Source organism: Anabrus simplex, chromosome 12, assembly GCF_040414725.1.
Source record: "Anabrus simplex isolate iqAnaSimp1 chromosome 12, ASM4041472v1, whole genome shotgun sequence".
NCBI lineage: Eukaryota > Metazoa > Arthropoda > Insecta > Orthoptera > Tettigoniidae > Anabrus > Anabrus simplex.
Genome location: NC_090276.1, coordinates 77,279,444 through 77,298,771, shown reverse-complemented (window position 1 = coordinate 77,298,771; position 19,328 = coordinate 77,279,444). Strand labels below are relative to the sequence as shown.

Below are 19,328 nucleotides of genomic sequence, written 5' to 3'. Positions count from 1 at the left end.
ATGGGATCGTATAAGAAATGAAGATGTGCTTAAGGGACTGAATGCGAAACCAGTAATCAATTACGTCTATGATTACCAAGAAAACTGGAAACGTCACGTTCAGAGGAAGACTACCAAAGGAGATCTTACGGTATCAACCAAGAATGGAATCTGGAAGACTACCAAAGGAGATCTTACGGTATCAACCAAGAGGACAGAGATCTATAGGACGTCCAATGAAGCGATGGAAATAAAATGCAAGACTGTAACAGGCCACATGGCCTAATACTTGGAAGGATGATGATGATGATGATGATGATGATGATGACATAACCTCTCCTGCCCAAATGCCAACCTCACCTTCCCGGGATGAACAAACCTGTTCCCACAGACATGGGTGGCCCTGTCGACCGAGTCACAGCGGTATAACCGTTACATCAATTACGGAGGAAATGCTGTAATTTCAGCTAGTCCATTAGCTGAGAGGTGGCAGCCCCACCAATGGTCTTACTTCCTTCAGGCTAGCAACCCGTCGGAAGGACATTTGATTGCTTTCAAGTCTTGCAAAAAGAGAAGTGCAGGACCGTAACGGGACACATGGCCTAATACTTGGAAGGAAGATGATGATGATGACAATGCATTTTAGAACACAAATAAATTTCTCCGCCCTTCCTTGATGTTTCCGAACACAGGTCAAAAAAAGTCACAAAACCAAAATGCAGATCATTTCATGCACGATCCTCCCAGGTTTCAAAACTGTAGCTGTCCATTATGTGAGGAAAGTAATTTCTCATCTTGTGAAAAACGTACAAAATTTGCCCCATCTATGCTATAAATCATCAATATACGAGAAAATGTTATAGGACCAAACATGTGAGCCACTAAAAGAGCCGTCTAGTGGCGCAATCCGTTGCGTGGTACGACAATGTTTCACCACAATAATTTTCGAAATGACCACTTGTAATGAAAAGTAAAAGTGAGTCCAAACTATAAAGAGTTACAGTTCCATTATCCAACACAGTAATAAATAACAATATATTAAAAATGATGTCTGGCGCCGATACAGACAACAAAAACTACGCTACTGCTGGGAATGAACCACTCGCGCTGAGGTAACAGATTGCCCCAATCTGTTTACAGCTGCCAGCAGACGCCTTGTCCAATGAGACCGTAGTAGCAGATATGGCTTGTACAATGTCTTGAACTGCCTAGCTGTAGACAGATCCACACCAGCTGGTAGGAGGCATCATGCAGGATGTTCGTTTCTCTGGCATTCCCTTATTAGATCCAAGTCATGGGGATCTGTCTGCTGCTCCTTCCTCTCCTAGTCAGTCCCCAAGGTTGGGGGCACTATCCTCTCACTAAAGGGAGAACAAGGACTCTCTCAACTTGGGAGCGTATCACAGTTCCTATAGCTGAGTCCGGCATTGATTCCATTTACCTGTGCCAGGCTCCTCACATTCATTTGTCCTATCCGACCTCTTTTGGTAAACTCTTGTTCTTTATCAATCCGAAGGTATTAAGGCATTTGAGGCATAGGGAATCTCATTTTCATGCCCTTCCTTGCCCTTGTCTTTCTTCGACTGATACCTTCAATTTTGAAGTGTTAGGCCTCTTCCATTTTTCCCTCTGATTAGTGGGAATAGAGGAAGGTTGCCCAGTTCTGCTTCCTGTTAAAACAATAATCACCACCATCCTGATCAGCAGAAAATTCTCCCCACATTAGGACCAGGAGTTCGTGTTAGGCTTGGAGTTTCGATCGCAGAGGCACCCCATACTCTGCACCTCAGAGCTGGCACACCAGTTCCTGATGATATTTCTAGCAGCAACGTTCCTCCCCCTAGTATTAGCACAATACTCTACAGTCCAGGGTGATACTGGTGTTCAGTAGAGCTGGAGACAGCTGCCTCGCCACACGACTGCTAGTTCTCCCCTTGCTCGTCCACTCTGAGAGGTGTTTTAGTTGACTTTGGCCTATGATTGCTAGCAGAGGGACAGCTCCCATAGTTTTCCATTTGAGGTCGATTTTAGCTGTGAGTGACTAACAAACACTTCACTTCAATCACTCGTTTTCATTATCTCTGCGTGTATCAAGAGTAAACAAACACTGTCGAGAGCGGAGGTGTGAGCTGCTTTTGGTATCTCGAGGGATTCAGGGCAGCAAAATGTGTAAAAACTCCTGGCGTTGTGCACTTCCCAGATATCGCTTAACTCAAATACAGAGTTTTGAGAAGCTCTGTTAATCCCCTCAGCAGTGAGATAAAATCCTTCTCATCATTGTGATCATTTCCAGACCATCCTGTCATCTGCTGCGTCCTTCATTGAAACGTAATTCTGTATCTGAATGTGAATCAGTATTTGTTTTAAGGAAGGTATTTCTAGGTCTTCCTTGCAGATGTTTTCATTCGATAAAGCCTTCTGACACAGTTCACATTAAACTGGAATGGCGCATTGCGTGCACGACGACGGTTATGCACGGTGCAAAGGATTGACCTCCCCTGGTTCTCATCGCCTAGAAGTCTGCTATTTGACTCCGAGTCACATTTATACTCCCGGGCATGTAAGCGTATACACTAAGTGTACAACCTTACTTTATTTTTTTTGCTATTTTCTTTACGTCGCACCGACACAGATAGCTCTTATGGCGACGATGGGACAGGAAAGGCCTAGGAATGGGAAGGAAGTGGCCATGGTCTTAATTAAGATACAGCCCCAGCATTTGCCTGCTGTGAAAATGGGAAACCACCGAAAACCATCTTGAGGGGTGCCAATAGTGGGGTTCAAATCCACTATCTCCCGGACGCGAGCTCACAGCTGCACGCCCCTAACCAAACGGCCAACTTGCCTGGTACAACCTTACTCTTTCTCCACTGTTAACACTAAAGGCACTGATTGATATTTATTTTTGAACTGTTGGGTGCGATTCAGTGTCTCTAAATGTACACTTTACGGACCTACTTCCCGATATTACGTCTTACAGTTACTGTAAATTCTACACGATGCCACTATACAGTCACGGTGTTTCTTGTGAGATTATACGAATTGCCACTGCCATATTGTCAAAATCACTAGTGTTACATTTGCTGGTATAAGTAATGCTGTACGATTATAAATCTGTCAGGTAAGTATAATTGTGGCATTTTCGAATAATGCACTTAACAATATAACTGATCTCCCCAGAAATTTTCGTCAGCCGGGTGGCAGGAATGAGTAGCTGGGCGGGGAATACTATGTAAAAATTGAAACGAAAATAATTTCCTTTTATTCCCCTCACGGCATTGAGAATAATATGAGACAGGTAAACATTAATTGCAAAACTGAACTAATTTAGTGTTATTATCACGAAGAAGACAAACAGGTTATTTTAAACTTCTAGTGTTCTACTGCTCTTTCATAATCATGTAACACTGGGCTTAGGCCTGGAGTGCCATACGGGTTTGCGACGACACACGGAATAGAGTGCTCGGATGCGATTCCACACTAATCCAAACACGACACTAACATGATTTATCATTTCAATAAACAGTTTTACAGTAATTATGTTTTAATTTGCAGCACTCAATAACTCAAATATGTAACTAGCTCATATCTATGTTATGTTAGCCGGGCAGTCTGTAAAAATGGCAGAGCGGTCCATCCATTAAAAAGGTCCTGGGGAGAACACTGAACGTAGTTGGTGTGAATTGACTAATGAAGCATTTTTATAATATGGTCTTATTTAGTTGAATTCATATTTACAGAATGCAATTATCATGTATAAGAAGCAAGAAAAATTTTCAAGAACTCCTCCGAAAGGGAAAGCAACTTTACCTCCGCTATAAAGATCAGTTCAGTTGAAATGGAAGGAAATTTCATTATCACCCTAATATTGTCTTGTCATGACTTTTGTATGGTCTGCAGACTTAAGTTAGCCTTTTGTACGTACTGCATATGTACATGTAATATATTTCCTTTTGTGTATTATTAAAGCATGGTTTCACGTAAGCCCAACAATAGCAAATTTCAAGAAGGGAGCCGAATTATTTACAGCAGGAAACACCAAAGAATACAGTTCTATTCATGCGTGTACCAAATAGAGGCATTAAATTGAGTGAGGATGAGAGAGAGAGAGAGAGAGAGAGAGAGCATGTATTTCCTTAATTCCTCACTGATCTTGAAAACCGACCTAATTATGAATATCTTGGTTGATCAAAAATATGGCTTCCGATTGACATAGCTAAATAAAATTCAGGAAACTCAGTCGTCAAAAATGACCAGTGTTTTGCCCCAGTGCGGCATGGGCTCATCAGGTGCCAGAATTTTGTCCAGCAGGATTTGTTTTACATGCCGATAAAACTACTGATACAAGGCAATCAGATTCGGATCCAGTCTCTGAATATTCGAGAATTTTACCCTTAATCCTCCTTTTGCTCCATTAACTGCCTTCTTTCTCACGGGCTTGGTGCTACCGTGGAAACACTGCCCCAAATAAGCGTCAAAACCATCGCAACAAGATCACGGAGTTTACGAAATGAGGCACTGTTCTGTAGATTCAGCTATTGAAAATCCTAAAAACTACGAGAACAGGTATTTTCCGAGCATGGGTAAATACAAACGATAAAACGTTGCGGTAGTGTGCCGTGCATCGAAACTGTCTGGATGTACCAAGGTTAAGCTGATGAAATAATGAACAAAAAGTGACTTTTGTGCATCTCATTCAAGATAAAAAATAAAGAATACGCCAAAGCTTATAAACAAAATGATCGGCTCCTTGGCCAGGTATCCAGGTTCGATTCCCAGTCAGGTGCTTTCATTCTTCTCAAATCGATCAACCCCAAAAGTATTATGGGTTCACAAGTAGGATATGATTTACAATCTCCGCTCGCACCATTCAAGGGCTTGGTCATAGCTAAACGCTTGCGGTACTAAGTCGGCACATGGCACTTGACAGCACTTTCTGTTACATGATTCACGAATAAAACATGTGGCGCAGGGAAGCTAAAAAATATAAAGCATCATCTATGATTGTAGCCGCAGAAAATGCCAACAGAAAACAAAATATTTTCCTAATGCAGAACAGTATGTAAACATTATTTGCTGCATGGACACGTTCGGCTCACCTTGTGGAGGTCTATTAGATGGTCGTGTGCGTATGGGATGACGATCACGTAAGAAGAGGGTGAAACTCTGTGCTGGCATGTAGCCTACCCCTGTCGAATATCACCAAAGAGTCTGCTCAAAGTTTTGCGTCCCCATCCGACGGATGAATCATCATCGTCATATTCCCTCACTGCATATGAACACTGCCGAGAGGTTTGGAATTTAATCCAGGATTTTGGTACGCAATCTGGTTATTAGAAATTGTATACCACCACCTCTCCTACTGTTCTGATGGTGAACCAGGAGATACCGCTCATGCGTTTGAAGGCAAGACACATTGAGAGCACCTAAATCGTAGCCTTGGCTTCATAGTGAAAATGTCAGTAAGGGTTACAATTCACTACATCTCTCAGTTACCCTCTGTAAGTGGGGGTGATAGAATAACACACACGGTAACGATTAAAAGTGGCCCCAGTGGATTGTCGACCACAGGGCCCTTAGCAGAGTCCTGGTACTGCTTCCACTTACTTGTGCCAGGCTCCCCACTTTCATCTATCCTATCAGATGTCCCTCGGTCAATTACTGTTCTTTTCCGACCACGACGCTATCAGAGCATTCGAGGCCTAGGGAGTCTTTTATTGTCACGCCTTCATGTCCCTTGTCCTTCTTTCGCGATACCTTCATTTTTCAAAGTGCGCTTCCGTATTTATCTCTGATCAATGTTAATTGACGATGGTTGCCCAGTTCTACTGAGTGGGACTGAGTGTTGGTACACATTCAACACACCATAGTGAATACGTCCCTCCACACACGAAGGGCATCCAGAAGTGAGAATGATCTTGATCCATGTAATAATGCCGACCAAGGCCAGGGCTGCTCACCTGAGATCTGCACACACGTTCTGGAGGACCTGGTCCATCTCGTCGCAGCGGAACTCGAACCCGCTGAGCAACATCTGCGCCTTGTCGTACCACTCTATCATGTAGGGGATCTTCTGCTCCTTGCTCAGGGACGGATCGATCTCGACGGGCCTGTACTGGTTGAACAGAGCTTGCGACTTCTCCTTGTAGCTGGGCGGTAACTGCTTGCACTCCCCAAAGATACCTGCAGCATTGCAACCACAAGGACTCTATTCATCTCGACAGTGTAAACACTTACGTTCAATTCATGTTGTATGGAGCATCGCATTTAAATAGACCTCACATAGGAGTATGGGAATGGTCGCCGCCACTGGGATATTTCCCAACTGCAAGGTATTTGTTAATAATATAGTAATCACATTTATAGACTTAGAAAAGGCGGCAGCATCCCCAGAACAAAGTTCGGGAAAGCGTGACACGATGTTTACACGATGACAGTTGAGTGGCTTACTTCAGTCCAGTTGTCTAGGCAATTGCCCTCACAATTGACTGTCTCCAGGAGCAGACTGAGGACAACCAACTGGGCCCACCACCCGGAGCTCAGCACTGTCGGGACAATTGACAGGCCAGTAGCTGTATATTTACTTTGTGCCAGTTTGCTTGTGTCAACCGAGAGGTGCAGCCGCCTCCGTGGTCTTCATAACTTAAATACTTTAATTTTTAATTTATTTGTAGGCTGTTTGCATAAATATGGCTTCAAAGTGGGGTGACGATAAAATTCATTGAGCTGTATAGGAAACGACGATGTTTGTGGGACTAGCACGATGACCTGTACAAAGACAAAAAATGCCCATCAAATGGCACTTTCTGAGATTACCAATAAAATTAACATTCAATGATTCAGTGTGACTGAGGTCAAAACTTTGCACAACTCAGCAATGAATTACCAATAAGTATCATTGCAAAATAAATTTAATTCCTCACATGACACTACAGACGCTTCGTACTCAGCCACTCATTGTCTACAGCCATGGCAATAGCTTCTCTTTCAACTGGACCGGCCAGCGACTGTCGCCTAGCAACTGGCATCGTGTAAACTAGGCATTACAGCTGAGTGAAGGCAACAGTGGGCAGAACAGAATGGTTTTGAACTGACAATGAGAGTGTACTGTCACCTTCATTATTCATAATGGTGTTGGATGACATTGTAAAGACTATAGAGGGGAAAGAATGAATGTGATAATGTTCGTGGATTATGATGTGATATGGGAAGAAGACGGGGATTGAGCATCAACATGGAGAAGAGCAAGACAATGGTGATGAGCAGAGGAAGCATAGAAGGAAAAGGAGCTATCAAAACTGGAGACAACAGAACTGGAACACTTCAAATACTTGGCAAGTGAAGTGACAGAAAATGGAAATTAGTACGAGGATACACCACCAGGTACAGGGATTAATATGGAATAAAGATGTACCAATGTAGGCTAAAGAAGTACAATGTACGTAGGTAAATCAATACGTATCTGCAATTTTGCTCCAATTGTCTTTAGGTTGGCTGTATGGCGTTGTGCTCACCAGCCACTAGATGGCACCGTTGTACTGATCTGATAACACTAAAACCTACCACAGATGTAAAGTTGCGCTGTTGCGACATAAAGATGGCCGCGCCACTCTCTGTTTGCACCGAGGAAGAACGGCGTTCTGTAATACGTTTTTTGTGGTCTGAGGGTGTTCCAGGAGCGGAAATTCGTAGAAGACTTTCAGCGCAAGACAGGAACAATGTTTTGCCACAGCAAAGTGTTTACGAATGGATTGAACAGTTGGGTCGCACAAGCGTGAAGGATCAGGAAAGACCTGGCCGCAACTGATGCCAATTTTGAAGAAAATGCATGATATGATCCTGAATAACAGATGAGCGACTGTTCTATAAATTTCCACTCCTCGTACACCCTCAGACCACAAAAAACAGATTACAGAACGCTGTTCTTCCTCGGAGCAAACAGAGTGTGGCGCGGCCATCTTTACATCGCAACAGCACAAGCTGTACTGATCTGATAACGCTGAAACCTACCACAGATGTAGACAATGGTGCCATCTAACAGTTGGTGAGCACACAATGCCATAAAGCCTACCTAAAAACAAAATTGCAGATACTATTGACTTGCCCTTGTACAAGGGATATAATGACATACGCAGCAGAAACCTGGACAAGGACTCGGAGAGATGAGAGTAGAGTACAGATGACGACGAGGGATGGAGTGAGAAATGAAGACATACAAAAAGAGCTAAATGTGCAAAAACTAAATGACAAAGTGGAACAGATGTGAAACGGAGGAAAGAAGAAAGTCTGCCAAGCCAAGCACTGGAAAGACAGATGATAGGGAAAGGAGCATGAGGGAGACCTAGATTACGATGGATGGACTGTGAACAACAGCAAGGAACTTGGACTGGAACATGGTGTTGGATGAGGAATGTTGGAGACAGAGGTTGAATTGGAGAGGAAACACCCAGTGTCAGCTGGAAAAGGGGAAATGAAAATAATAATGGCATTATTGAGAAAATGTGACGATAATCATCCTTACTGAGGATGTCACAGAAAGGATGGCAGAGAGACCGAGTTGTGCACGACTCAAGTGCTTTGGACACACAAAGAGGATGAAGGAGAGCCTAACACCAAGACAACGACAATGTACAGGGGAAGAGACCAAATGGACAGCCAATTAAAGAAGAGCTGGAAACTAGAGGAGAAAATTGAGAAACTGTAGCAAGTTGCCTGAATTGTATGCAAACTGATTAAAGCTGATTGTTAAGAAACAGTGTCTGTTCTATTATCAATATTCAAATCATACACTGCAATGCACAGATTATTGCTAAGTCTGTGTCCCCAGGCTAACAATACAGCATTACAGGAATCTTCCACATAAATTTCTATCCCACCTCCTCTACTATAACACCAGGGCAATAATAGCAATCATAACCTGTTAAATTATAATCTTTTCCTTCATTCCGGAACAACCATGTTTCAACGAAAATGGTTACACCTGGATCCCGTAGTTCTGTAGTTTGTTACAGATGCTTTGTGCATTGGCATAACATATCCCCATGCTCTAAGTGAACTTCTGTACACCAAATGGAACACATGAAACTAGCAGTAAACTTACAAAGATATCCTCTTACAGACGTTGTCACTATTGGACCCTTCATCCTTACTATCGCTATTATCTATATGCAGAAGGTTGCAAATTCTGTCCGCAGTACATTAATAAGGATGTGCAAACAGAATTGTTATCATGAAACGTAGATGGACCTGATATACAATGTCTTCACCTTTTTTTTTTTCGGGATCACACGTAAATTGTCGCTCTTTCTCCGACATTTTGTCTTCACTGTTGCTACACCCCGAGAGCGATGGACAATCATCAGATGAATTCCATCCATCCAAAACCTTGCTTATTTCTTGCTCTTTTAGTTCCTTATGCATATTTATTGAGGATAAACCATAACTACAAGAATATATAATGTAAAACACTCAGTACACTTCCTCAGTAACACACGTTAGGAAAAACCATGGCGGTCAGCGCAAACTGAGAGTTCCAATGATGAAAAAACATTGCCATAGGGAGTAGAAACATGCAAGCAAGCATCCAACCACCATATTATTTATAAATAATCCAACAGATGGTAGAGAATGTCAGTACAACTACAATCCGTAATAATATAATTAATTGGACTGTTACTGGAATTACAACTGGAAATGACTCATTCAGGACAAATATTTCAAGTTCCCTATGGGAATTGGAATCTATATCATCTGATGACCTAGCAGGCAGACCAAGTCTCTCAGTGCACTGCCTGCAGATCAAGGCGCCTTCCACTGGTCCAAGGAGCACCGCAAACCAGCAGTGTAGTACCCTGAATGCTAGCCGCCACTGAGCCTACCAGCCAGCAGGTACAAACTCCCCGCACACTTGCGACTCATGCAAGCTCTACCGTTTGCCACCAGACAGCAGCACACCACCTCCAGGCAGAGAACCAACCAATCCTACGGCTGGACAGGACCCACAAAAAAGAAAGCAAATCGTCCAGCATTCAGTGCGGTCACTGGTTCGAGTCTTGCTACGCCGTGATCTGATCAAACTATACCCAACTTAACTGTATCCATGGAGTGCACCAAGTCTAAGCCAGTCCTCTACAGAGTTTGACCAACTTCCAGTACTTCAACGTTCCCCTCCCTTGCTCCCTACCCAAAAACAAACTACCTTACCATGTCAAGGAGACGGAACCACCCTGGTGGATTGAGTAGCTAGTAGGACCTGTCATACCAGACTATTCCTGCCTTCGAACTTCTTTAATAAACACCTAACGTAGCACGGTAATGAACCTCCCAGTTCTCACAAAGATTATCTCCTAATTCTTTTTTTTTTTGCTAGTTGCTTTACGTCGCACCGACACAGATAGGTCTTATGGCGACGAAGGGACAGGAAAGGGCTAGGAGTGGGAAGGAAGTGGCCGTGGCCTTCATTAAGGAAGAGTCCCAGCATTTGCCTGGTGTGAAAATGGGAAACCACGGAAAACCATCTTCAAGGCTGCCGACAGTGGGGTATCTCCTAATTTATGCTAGATCGATGCACAAAAAACAACCTGATAGTAACACCTGGTTCAAGAAAAGGGATACCCATAAAATCACAAAATATAGCTGGGATGATAAAATAGGTACAGTATAGATTATATTCTGATAGATTAAAATGTATGGAAAAATGTGAATGATGTCAAGGTCATTCCAAGTGAAGACCTTAGTGGAGATCATAGACTGTCGGTTGCAGTTATTGCAGAAAAAAGGCCTTCCAAAGTCTGTAACAAAAGAGTCCCAAAAATAAAAACTTGGCGACTAACCAAGCCAAGTGTAAAAGAAGAATTCAGGGAAGGTGTCCGCAGGTTGTTGCTGAGAGAAGAACTGAAATTGGTAGATGAAGAATGGGATACTCTAAAGAAGGTTGTGGTTGCTACAGCAGAAAAAGTATGTGGACGACAGAGTGAAATAAGAAAACCTAAAGAAACTGCCAGGTGGAATGATGATATTAAAATGGCTATCAATGACAGAAACCATGCAAGAAGACTCTTATATCAAGCAAGAACACAGGGAGATCAACATGAAATAGAGGAGAAGCTGTCACTTTACAGAAAGGAAAAATTACAGGTCAAGCAGTTGGTTGTAGCTGAAAAGCAGAAATGCAAGGAAGATCTGGCTACCAAAATAATGCAGGGTGGAAATAAAAAACTGCTATACAGTATTGTTAAGAATAGAAGAACTCAAAATGAATCAATCCAATCAATCAATCCAGTTAACTCAACATCTATATCATATGATGGCCAAGCAGGCATCAATTTTTGATAAGGAGACAAAGTCTCTCATAGTGCATTGGCACTGCCGGTGGCTACAATTAGCCTATGGAGTGGCCTCCACGGTATGCACTAGCCAGCATCTTGGTAGGTGTACTAGGTACCAAGTGATGAGCCCAGCCTAGCACACGGGGGCGAAACGCTGGCAAACAGGAATGAGTTAGCTGGAAAATTTATAATGTCCAATAACGGACCATTTATATTGGTATTATAAATTTACTCATTCAGAACAAATATTTCAGATTCCCTATGGGAATCAACATCTATATCATCTGATGGCCAAGCAGGCATCAATGTTTGATAAGGAGACAAAGTCTCTCATAGTGCATTGGCACTGCCGGTGGCTACAATGAGCCTACGCAGTGGCCTCCACAGTAGTGATGGGTCGAACTAGCTCTTTCAAGGGAGCTAGCTCATTCACTCCCGCTCCCAGCTGAGAGTCGTTCTCGACTCTTGGGAGCGGAAAGGCTGGAGCGAGCCGAGGAAATCGGCGCTCTGCACCTCCAGGTTCGTTCGTTCATTCGTTCTTCCGGTTTAGGGCAGACGGCTCTGTATGACTTCCGTTTGCTCTTCATGACTTCCGGCCTCTCTTTATGACTTCTGGGAACGACGAGATAGCGCAAATAGTTTACATTTCCCACAACAGATAGCAACACAATATCCAATTTGGCACACTCAAAACTAAATTATGCAGTGCTGGCAACATTGACAATTAATCCAATGATAAAGCTTTATATATATACTAACGAAGAAATATATCACAAGTATACAGTATTAATGGATGACATCCGTGTGTGATATCTAATATTACTTTGCCTAAGTTCCATTCTTCTTAAATAATATCTATCAAGGCTGAAAGCGCCGTGCGAGACGTATATTCGAGATATTGGCACTACTTACACGTTAATAAATTATTATTTAAATGTAATGCCATGTAAGTTACTGTGATAGATATTAAGGCATGAGTTATTTATTAATTAGAGCCCAAAATAGTGTAATTTTACATTTTATAGACTACACATGACTCCAGTTTTTATTTGAAGGAACGAAGTAGCGCGAGATAGTTCACGTTTCTCACAACAGATGGCAACACAATATCGAGTTTGGCACACTACTCTTGGAATAAAACAAATGAATAATTAATATAAACATTATTGGCAACATTGGCAAACAATCCAATGATAAAGCTTTATATACAATAATGAAGAAATGTACCACAAATATACAGTATTAATGGATGACATATAATATTACTTTACCTAAGTTCCATTCTTCTTAAAATGATGTCTTTCAAGATTACATGCACCGTACGAGACGTATGTTTGAGTAGTGGCACTATTGCCGTTCGGTCGTATTAATCTACTGGAATTTCCTGTTCACGTAGTTCACATTTCACTCAACAGATGTCATCAGAATATTCTTGGTTTCGACTGGTGATACAGAAAGTTTTTCGTTCCACTCTGCACGTTGGAACAACAGATTCTTTCATTCAATAGTGCAGTGTAGGAAACATACTGATTAAATGTGATCTTTAACGAAAATAATGGAAAATACTATCAGCACAAAAGTAGCCTACATATAACCACGTATAGCATCTATCACTACATTCTGTATTTTTTTTTTCCGCATACAGTATGTTACACAGCTAACGGCCGTAGCCATGTTGAAACACCGGATCCCGTGAGATCTCCGAAGTTAAGCAACATTGGGCGTGGTCAGGAGTTGGATGGGTTGCCACGCACTGTTGGTGGGGGGGTAAGGGAATGGAGGAGCGGAAAGGAACTTGCCACCCTACCGCACGTACACTCCGGCTCAGGAACACCTCTGCGGAGGTTCGGACCTGCCTTCGGGCAAAATAACCCTTACCTACCTATGTTACACACTCTTCCAATATTTTTTCAAGAACGAGTACACCGTAGGAGACGTATATGTTTGACATACATTATTGACACTCCTTACACGATTAAACTACTTCTTCTACCATTTTTCCCACACCTGTGGGGTCGTGGGTGTGAACTGCTTCGCACATGTGGAGTTGGCCCTATTTTACGGCCGGATGTCCTTCCTGACGCTAACCCTATGTGGAGGGATGTAATCACTATTGCGTGTTTCTGTGGTGATTGGCAGTGTGGTGTGTTGTCTGAATATGAAGAAGAGAGTGTTGGGAAAAAACAAAAACACCCAGTTCCTGAGCCAGAAGGATAATCAGAAGAGATTAAAATCTCAGACTTTGCCAGGAATCGAATCCGGGACCCTCTGCACTGAAGGCCTCAACGCTGACCATCCAGCTAAGGGGTCGGACTCTTTACAGGACTACACGTTAATAAATAATTAATTCAAAATATACTGCAGTATATACCGTACTTTGGTATGAGTTATTTAGCCTATATTTTAAAGTCAAAACTAGCGTTATTTTATATTTTCCTTAATTCAATTTAAAACTACGATATATCATTTTATCCACTGCACCATAAAACCAAATGATGTTGGCAATATGTTGATTCATAGCTATGACCGCATTTAAGAAATAAGTGAGGATTTGCCAGAGTATTTCTTAATTATTTAGACAGAATAAAACTACGCCCTTTCTACTTGCCAGATGGTATATTCAGTATTCTGGATAGTGACTGTTGTTCGTGCTTAGTTTAACTCGAACTTGGTGTCGTTAATTTGCTATTAACCTACTGGATCTACAGTACATCCTTCATAGATTATGAGTGATTGGTAAGTATTGCGCAATGACATGTTTACTTCATTTTCTTGTTTCGTTAGGTAGCAGGCTGCCAGAACTATGGCACAAATAACATACATGGCCGACAGACCACAACCACTGGCGCACTGAGTGCGGGAAGAGGCTAGTCTGGGTAGTCTATAAGAAAGAAAGCGGCATCTGTATGTCACGTGATTATCTGAAGCATGGTATTGGCTAGAAATGAACAAGAGTCGATGTGACGAGCTAGCTCTTTCGTGGAGTTGCAGTTGATAAAAGAGTCGGCTCGTACTAACTCTCAAGGAGCAAGGAGGGAGCTAGCTCATACAAGAATCGACTCGTAATTGAACGACTAGCTCTCAAGGAAGTAAGTATTAATAACCACCTAATCGATACTTTATTAATGCCTCAATTTTGCCTGAGGCATTAATAAAGTATCGATTAGGTGGTTATTAATACTTACTTCTTGATTAAACATCGATACGGTCATGAAATGGACAACTTGTAATAGCTCTCAAGGAGCGAGGAGGGAGCTAGCTCTTACAAGAGTCGACTCTCAATGAGAGAGCTAGCTCTCTCCAATGAGTCGTTCAAAAGAGTCAGTTCGTTCATGAACGACCCATCACTACTCCACGGTATGCACTAGCCAGCGTCTTGGTAGGCGTGCTAGGTACCAACTGATGAGCCCAGCCTAGCACACGGGGGCGAAACACTGGCAACCAGGAATGAGTTAGCTGGAAAATTTATAATGTCCAATAACGGACCATTTATATTGGTATTATAAATTTACTCATTCGGAACAAATGTTTCAGATTCCCTATGGGAATCAACATCTATATCATCTGATGGCCAAGCAGGCATCAATTTTTGATAAGGAGACAAAGTCTCTCATAGTGCATTGGCACTGCCGGTGGCTACAATTAGCCTACGCAGTGGCCTCCACGGTATGCACTAGCCAGCGTCTTGGTAGGTGTGCTAGGTACCAACTGATGTGCCCAGCCTAGCACACGGGGGCGAAACGCTGGCAAACAGGAAAAAGTTAGCTGAAAATTTTATAATGTCCAATAACGGACATTTATATTGGTATTATAAATTTACTCATTCGGAACAAATATTTCAGATTCCCTATGGGAATCAACATCTATATCAACAGAAAGAAATGTACCAACTACAAAGGTGTAACTCTACTGTCACATGGCCTCAAAATCTATGAATCCATCCTTGAGAGCAGGATTAGAAACTATGTTGAACCTATACTTGAAGAGAAACAACATAGATTTAGACCTCATAGATCAACTATAGATCTCATTTTTGCCATCAGAATGCTCTACGAGAAGTATTAGGAGAAAGGTAAAACACTTATAACTGTTTTTCTGGACATCAAGGAAGCATATGACCATGTACCACGCAGGCATATATGGGAATGTTTCAGACATAAGAAAGTGCCCGATGACATAATAGCACGAGTACAACGATTATATGATGAAACCAAGGGTTGTGTCCAGGTCCAGGATGGAAGGTCAGGTTGTTTTGTAACGAAGAGTGGAGTCCAGCAAGGAAGTTGTCTTTCACCACTTCTCTTCATAATCATAATAGATGAAGTTTTAAAAGCGGTTAAGAGAAAGGATCCAACAACTAATGCCCTTGTTTTTGCTGATGATGTGATGGTATGGGGTGAGACAGAAGCAGAAGTACAAACTAGACTAGAAGCTTTTACAACCTTAGGTCTCAAAATCAGCAAAATGAAGACAGTTGGCTTGGTGATGAGTAGAAACTCTCCAACTGTTCATCTAAGAATTGGAGATGAGGAGATGGATATTCTAGACAACTTTCAGTATTTAGGTAGTGTTCTGTCATCAGACAATACCATACATCAAGAGATTAGCAACAGAATACAGAAAGCTTCCAAATTCTATCACGCTGTTCGTCAAATACTTTGGGATGAAACATTTCCGTTAGTTTCCAAGATCAGCTTGTACAAAATATATCTAGTACCTTTACTGACGTATGGCCTGGAAGCAGCAACACTTACTGGACCAACAAAGAGTCGTCTTCAGGCAACAGAAATGAAGTTCCTCCGTTCTTGTCTACAAAAAACAAAAATGGATAAAATAAGGAATGTGGATGTCTGACAACAGCTGGGATTGGAAAGAAGCTTGCCGGAGACTCTAGAAGTGAAGAGAATAGAATGGTATGGTCACTTAAAAGAATGGACCCTCACAGGACTCCTCGAACATAATTTAACCACAATGTTCCTGGGAAGAGACTAAGAGGAAGACCTCGTGATGTTTGGGAAAAACAGGTATAGAAGGATCTTGAAATTAGAGATGTGAACTGGTGTTGCATATATGAGCAGCATCTGCGGCTGGATAGGACAAACTGGAGAAGGGTAGTATGCAACTGCACCCAGCTTGCTGGAGCGAAGAAATGATGATGATGATGATGATGATGATTATCCTCCCGTGAACCTATTTCAGGTACCAGAAACAGTAGTCGCAATAGAAGAACTCCACAACCAAAGGACACATCACTCTCTGAAGTTATGTACGAACTCCATGAGCAGATCACCAACACTGTTGCCCAGTTTCCCACAATCCCCCTCAAGGGATAAAAGAACATTACCCAGATAAACAACAACAAAAATCACACACACGCCGAGACCCAAACCAAGGATCCCCACTCACTCACAATAAATAGTCACACTTCAAAACCCACACAACCCAAGAAACAATCACAACACACCTAAACAACAACTTGGCCCAAGCCAAGACAGGATCGTAAGCAAACCTTGCCCCAGCACCACGGGCGACCACTTCACAAACTGAACCCAGGACCAGGACGGCACATGTAACGAACGTGGTTCTAGTTGTAGGCATCCAACCCACACTATCACAGGCTGAAGATAGATGCACAAACAGACTCAAGCAAAGGCAAAGCCTACAACCCAAGGCCAAAGGCACCTCATATTAACACTACACTTGTAAATCAGTGCTTTAATAGCCTGCAGGCCCTTCCTGTAACAGATCTTGAGGAGCTCACTTAGGACCAGGCGAAGTGCGCCAACTACCTAGGCTGCCATGCCTGTCCTTTCATTAAAGACTCAATTAAAACAAGAGTATGCAGCACCCACTCCTCCCATCAAACCTAAACAGTTCTCATCCCTGCGAGCAGCCTAATCCTACTATTCCTATTAGATCTCATGTTGAAGCACTGGAACTAAGGGAGTAAGGTGACGCGGTGCCTTCCAGAGATGTCGAAATCCAACGCTGCACTTTTCCAAATACTTAACGTCACTTCACAAATCCGGTAATCCAAAACACACTTCTCTTAATACTTTCAATAACTCAAACAAGCTTATCGAATCAATAAGCTTCCAACTAGATGGTGGTACAGTCCTATTGCTAGTTTCAGACCACTCAGAAATACCACATACCAGTGACTAACTCACGCTGTGTCATCACACATCACATTAAGCCGTGTATTGGATTCCATAACAAACTCTTAAATTAAAAACTACTAATTTAAAATATAAGTTCTCTCAAAATTACTAATTATTTTCTTACCTACGCTCAACCTCAAATATATACATAAATTAAACCTTTCTCATTTACATCAATCAAAAACAACTTATAAATAAAACCACCTTAAGAAATTTACAACTCAAATCAAACTCTGTTCTTAAAAGACAAAGGGCAAATTGTGCCAGTAAAGCGGGCATTAATTTACCAGGTGGATCCACTAGCAATGTGTGTCGGTAGGTGTGCTAGTTACCAACTTTTGAACCCAAATTGGCACATTCGAGCAAAATACTGGCAACCAAAATGAGTTAGCTGAGAAATGTATGATTTCCAATAACGAACCAACATTCGAATTATGAATGGATTCATTCAGGACAAATATATGTAAGTTCCGTATGAGAACCAAAATCTACATATCATAGAATCTGTAATATCGACACAGTAGTTTTAAAGGTTGATGATGTGATGAGCCATCACTCGCTGACGAGTATGATAAGTCTTCTTAAAAACTCTGTTTTTGAGGGTTCTTAGATGGCTAGAGAGGCCAATCTTGGAACCACAGATTGTTGACATGTATTTGGTTTAAATTCAACGAGTTTCAAGCATGCGGGGGTGGAGGGAAGCAGAGTGGTGATCATTACTGTTAGGTCGCGAATGCAAGATGACCCTTGCTTCATCTTCCACATGAAATTGTGAGTAAAAATCCTCGTTTTGGATTCAGAGAAATTCAGAGGATAAACACAAGATCACTATGGGAAGAGGAGAAACACAATGTTGGGAGGTAGAAACTAGCTCGTCAGAAGAACTGCAATTGATGAGGAGAGGAGAGGGACTCTAACTGCCATCGTAAGTAGTTGGAGGAACAACAGTAGTGTTACTGGCGTTACATCCTACGAACTACAGTTTTCTGGTTTTCAGAAATGCCAGGAATTTTGTCCTGCAGGAGTTCTTTTACGTGCCAGTAAATCTGCCCACACAAGGGTGACTTCAGCAGTACCACCTGAGCTAGGCAAAAGAGCAAACACGTGACAAATCAAGTTATATATCTTCATTTGAAACTTGACCTGTTGGCTTCCTCTGCATTTATCCTCTGTTCCTGATTGCATTCCTCTGTATCACTTCCTTTTTCCTGAGTTTATCCACACTTCCCATATGCACACTGAGCATCGAAGCCCTCCCTCCTGATGAACAAACTCATTGGGAGCTGAGAAGAACTGGGGTCGATGATGAGAGAACACATCTGTGCAGAGATCATCCTCGTATCCTCTTCCCTGGAGGTGTTCCTTTCCGTCATTTACTTCAAATGCCAAGACGGACACACAACAAGTGGAGAGAGATGTTACCTAATTCTACGACTGTTACTGGGGAAAGGGAAAGGAGTGTGACTAGTTCTACGTACCGAAACTGGACATCAAACGCTTCCCATTGCAGTGCTGCTTAGTTAGTGTTTGGTCAAAATCTGAGATAACCTGCAAGAGAAAGAAAACAATAATTAGAGCCTTGTTTACCCGTCAGCGTGGAGAACCAGCCAGTGATCCGACAAGCTCTGCACTGTGATCTAGCGGTTACCATCTCAGCTGTTTGAATTTAATTTACTTCTCCTTGGTTGAGCTTTGGAAATGTGCACCTTGATCCCTACTTTGATTGTGTTCTGTTAGCTGAAGTTCGAGTGGTATTCCAAGGAATGTTCAGCTTCACTACCAGATGCAGCACCGTGATCAAGTGGCTACTCCGCACACTCCCCCATCCTCTCTGGAGAAGAACCAGACTGTTAACCTCAGC

At 42.3% G+C, this 19,328-nt stretch overlaps 1 protein-coding gene across 2 annotated transcripts in view; it reads right to left on the bottom strand.

Annotated features, from left to right (window-relative positions):
- LOC136884452 (7-methylguanosine phosphate-specific 5'-nucleotidase) overlaps positions 1-19,328 on the bottom strand; it is a 72,176-nt gene that overhangs the window by 31,264 nt on the left and 21,584 nt on the right. For both annotated transcript variants that reach the window (XM_067156632.2, XM_067156631.2), the window contains exons 4-5: positions 18,946-19,015; positions 5,940-6,162 (exon numbers count right to left, since the gene is read on the bottom strand). In XM_067156632.2, coding sequence (XP_067012733.1) covers positions 5,940-6,162; positions 18,946-19,015 — 293 coding nt within the window. The remainder of the gene's footprint in view (positions 1-5,939; positions 6,163-18,945; positions 19,016-19,328) is intronic.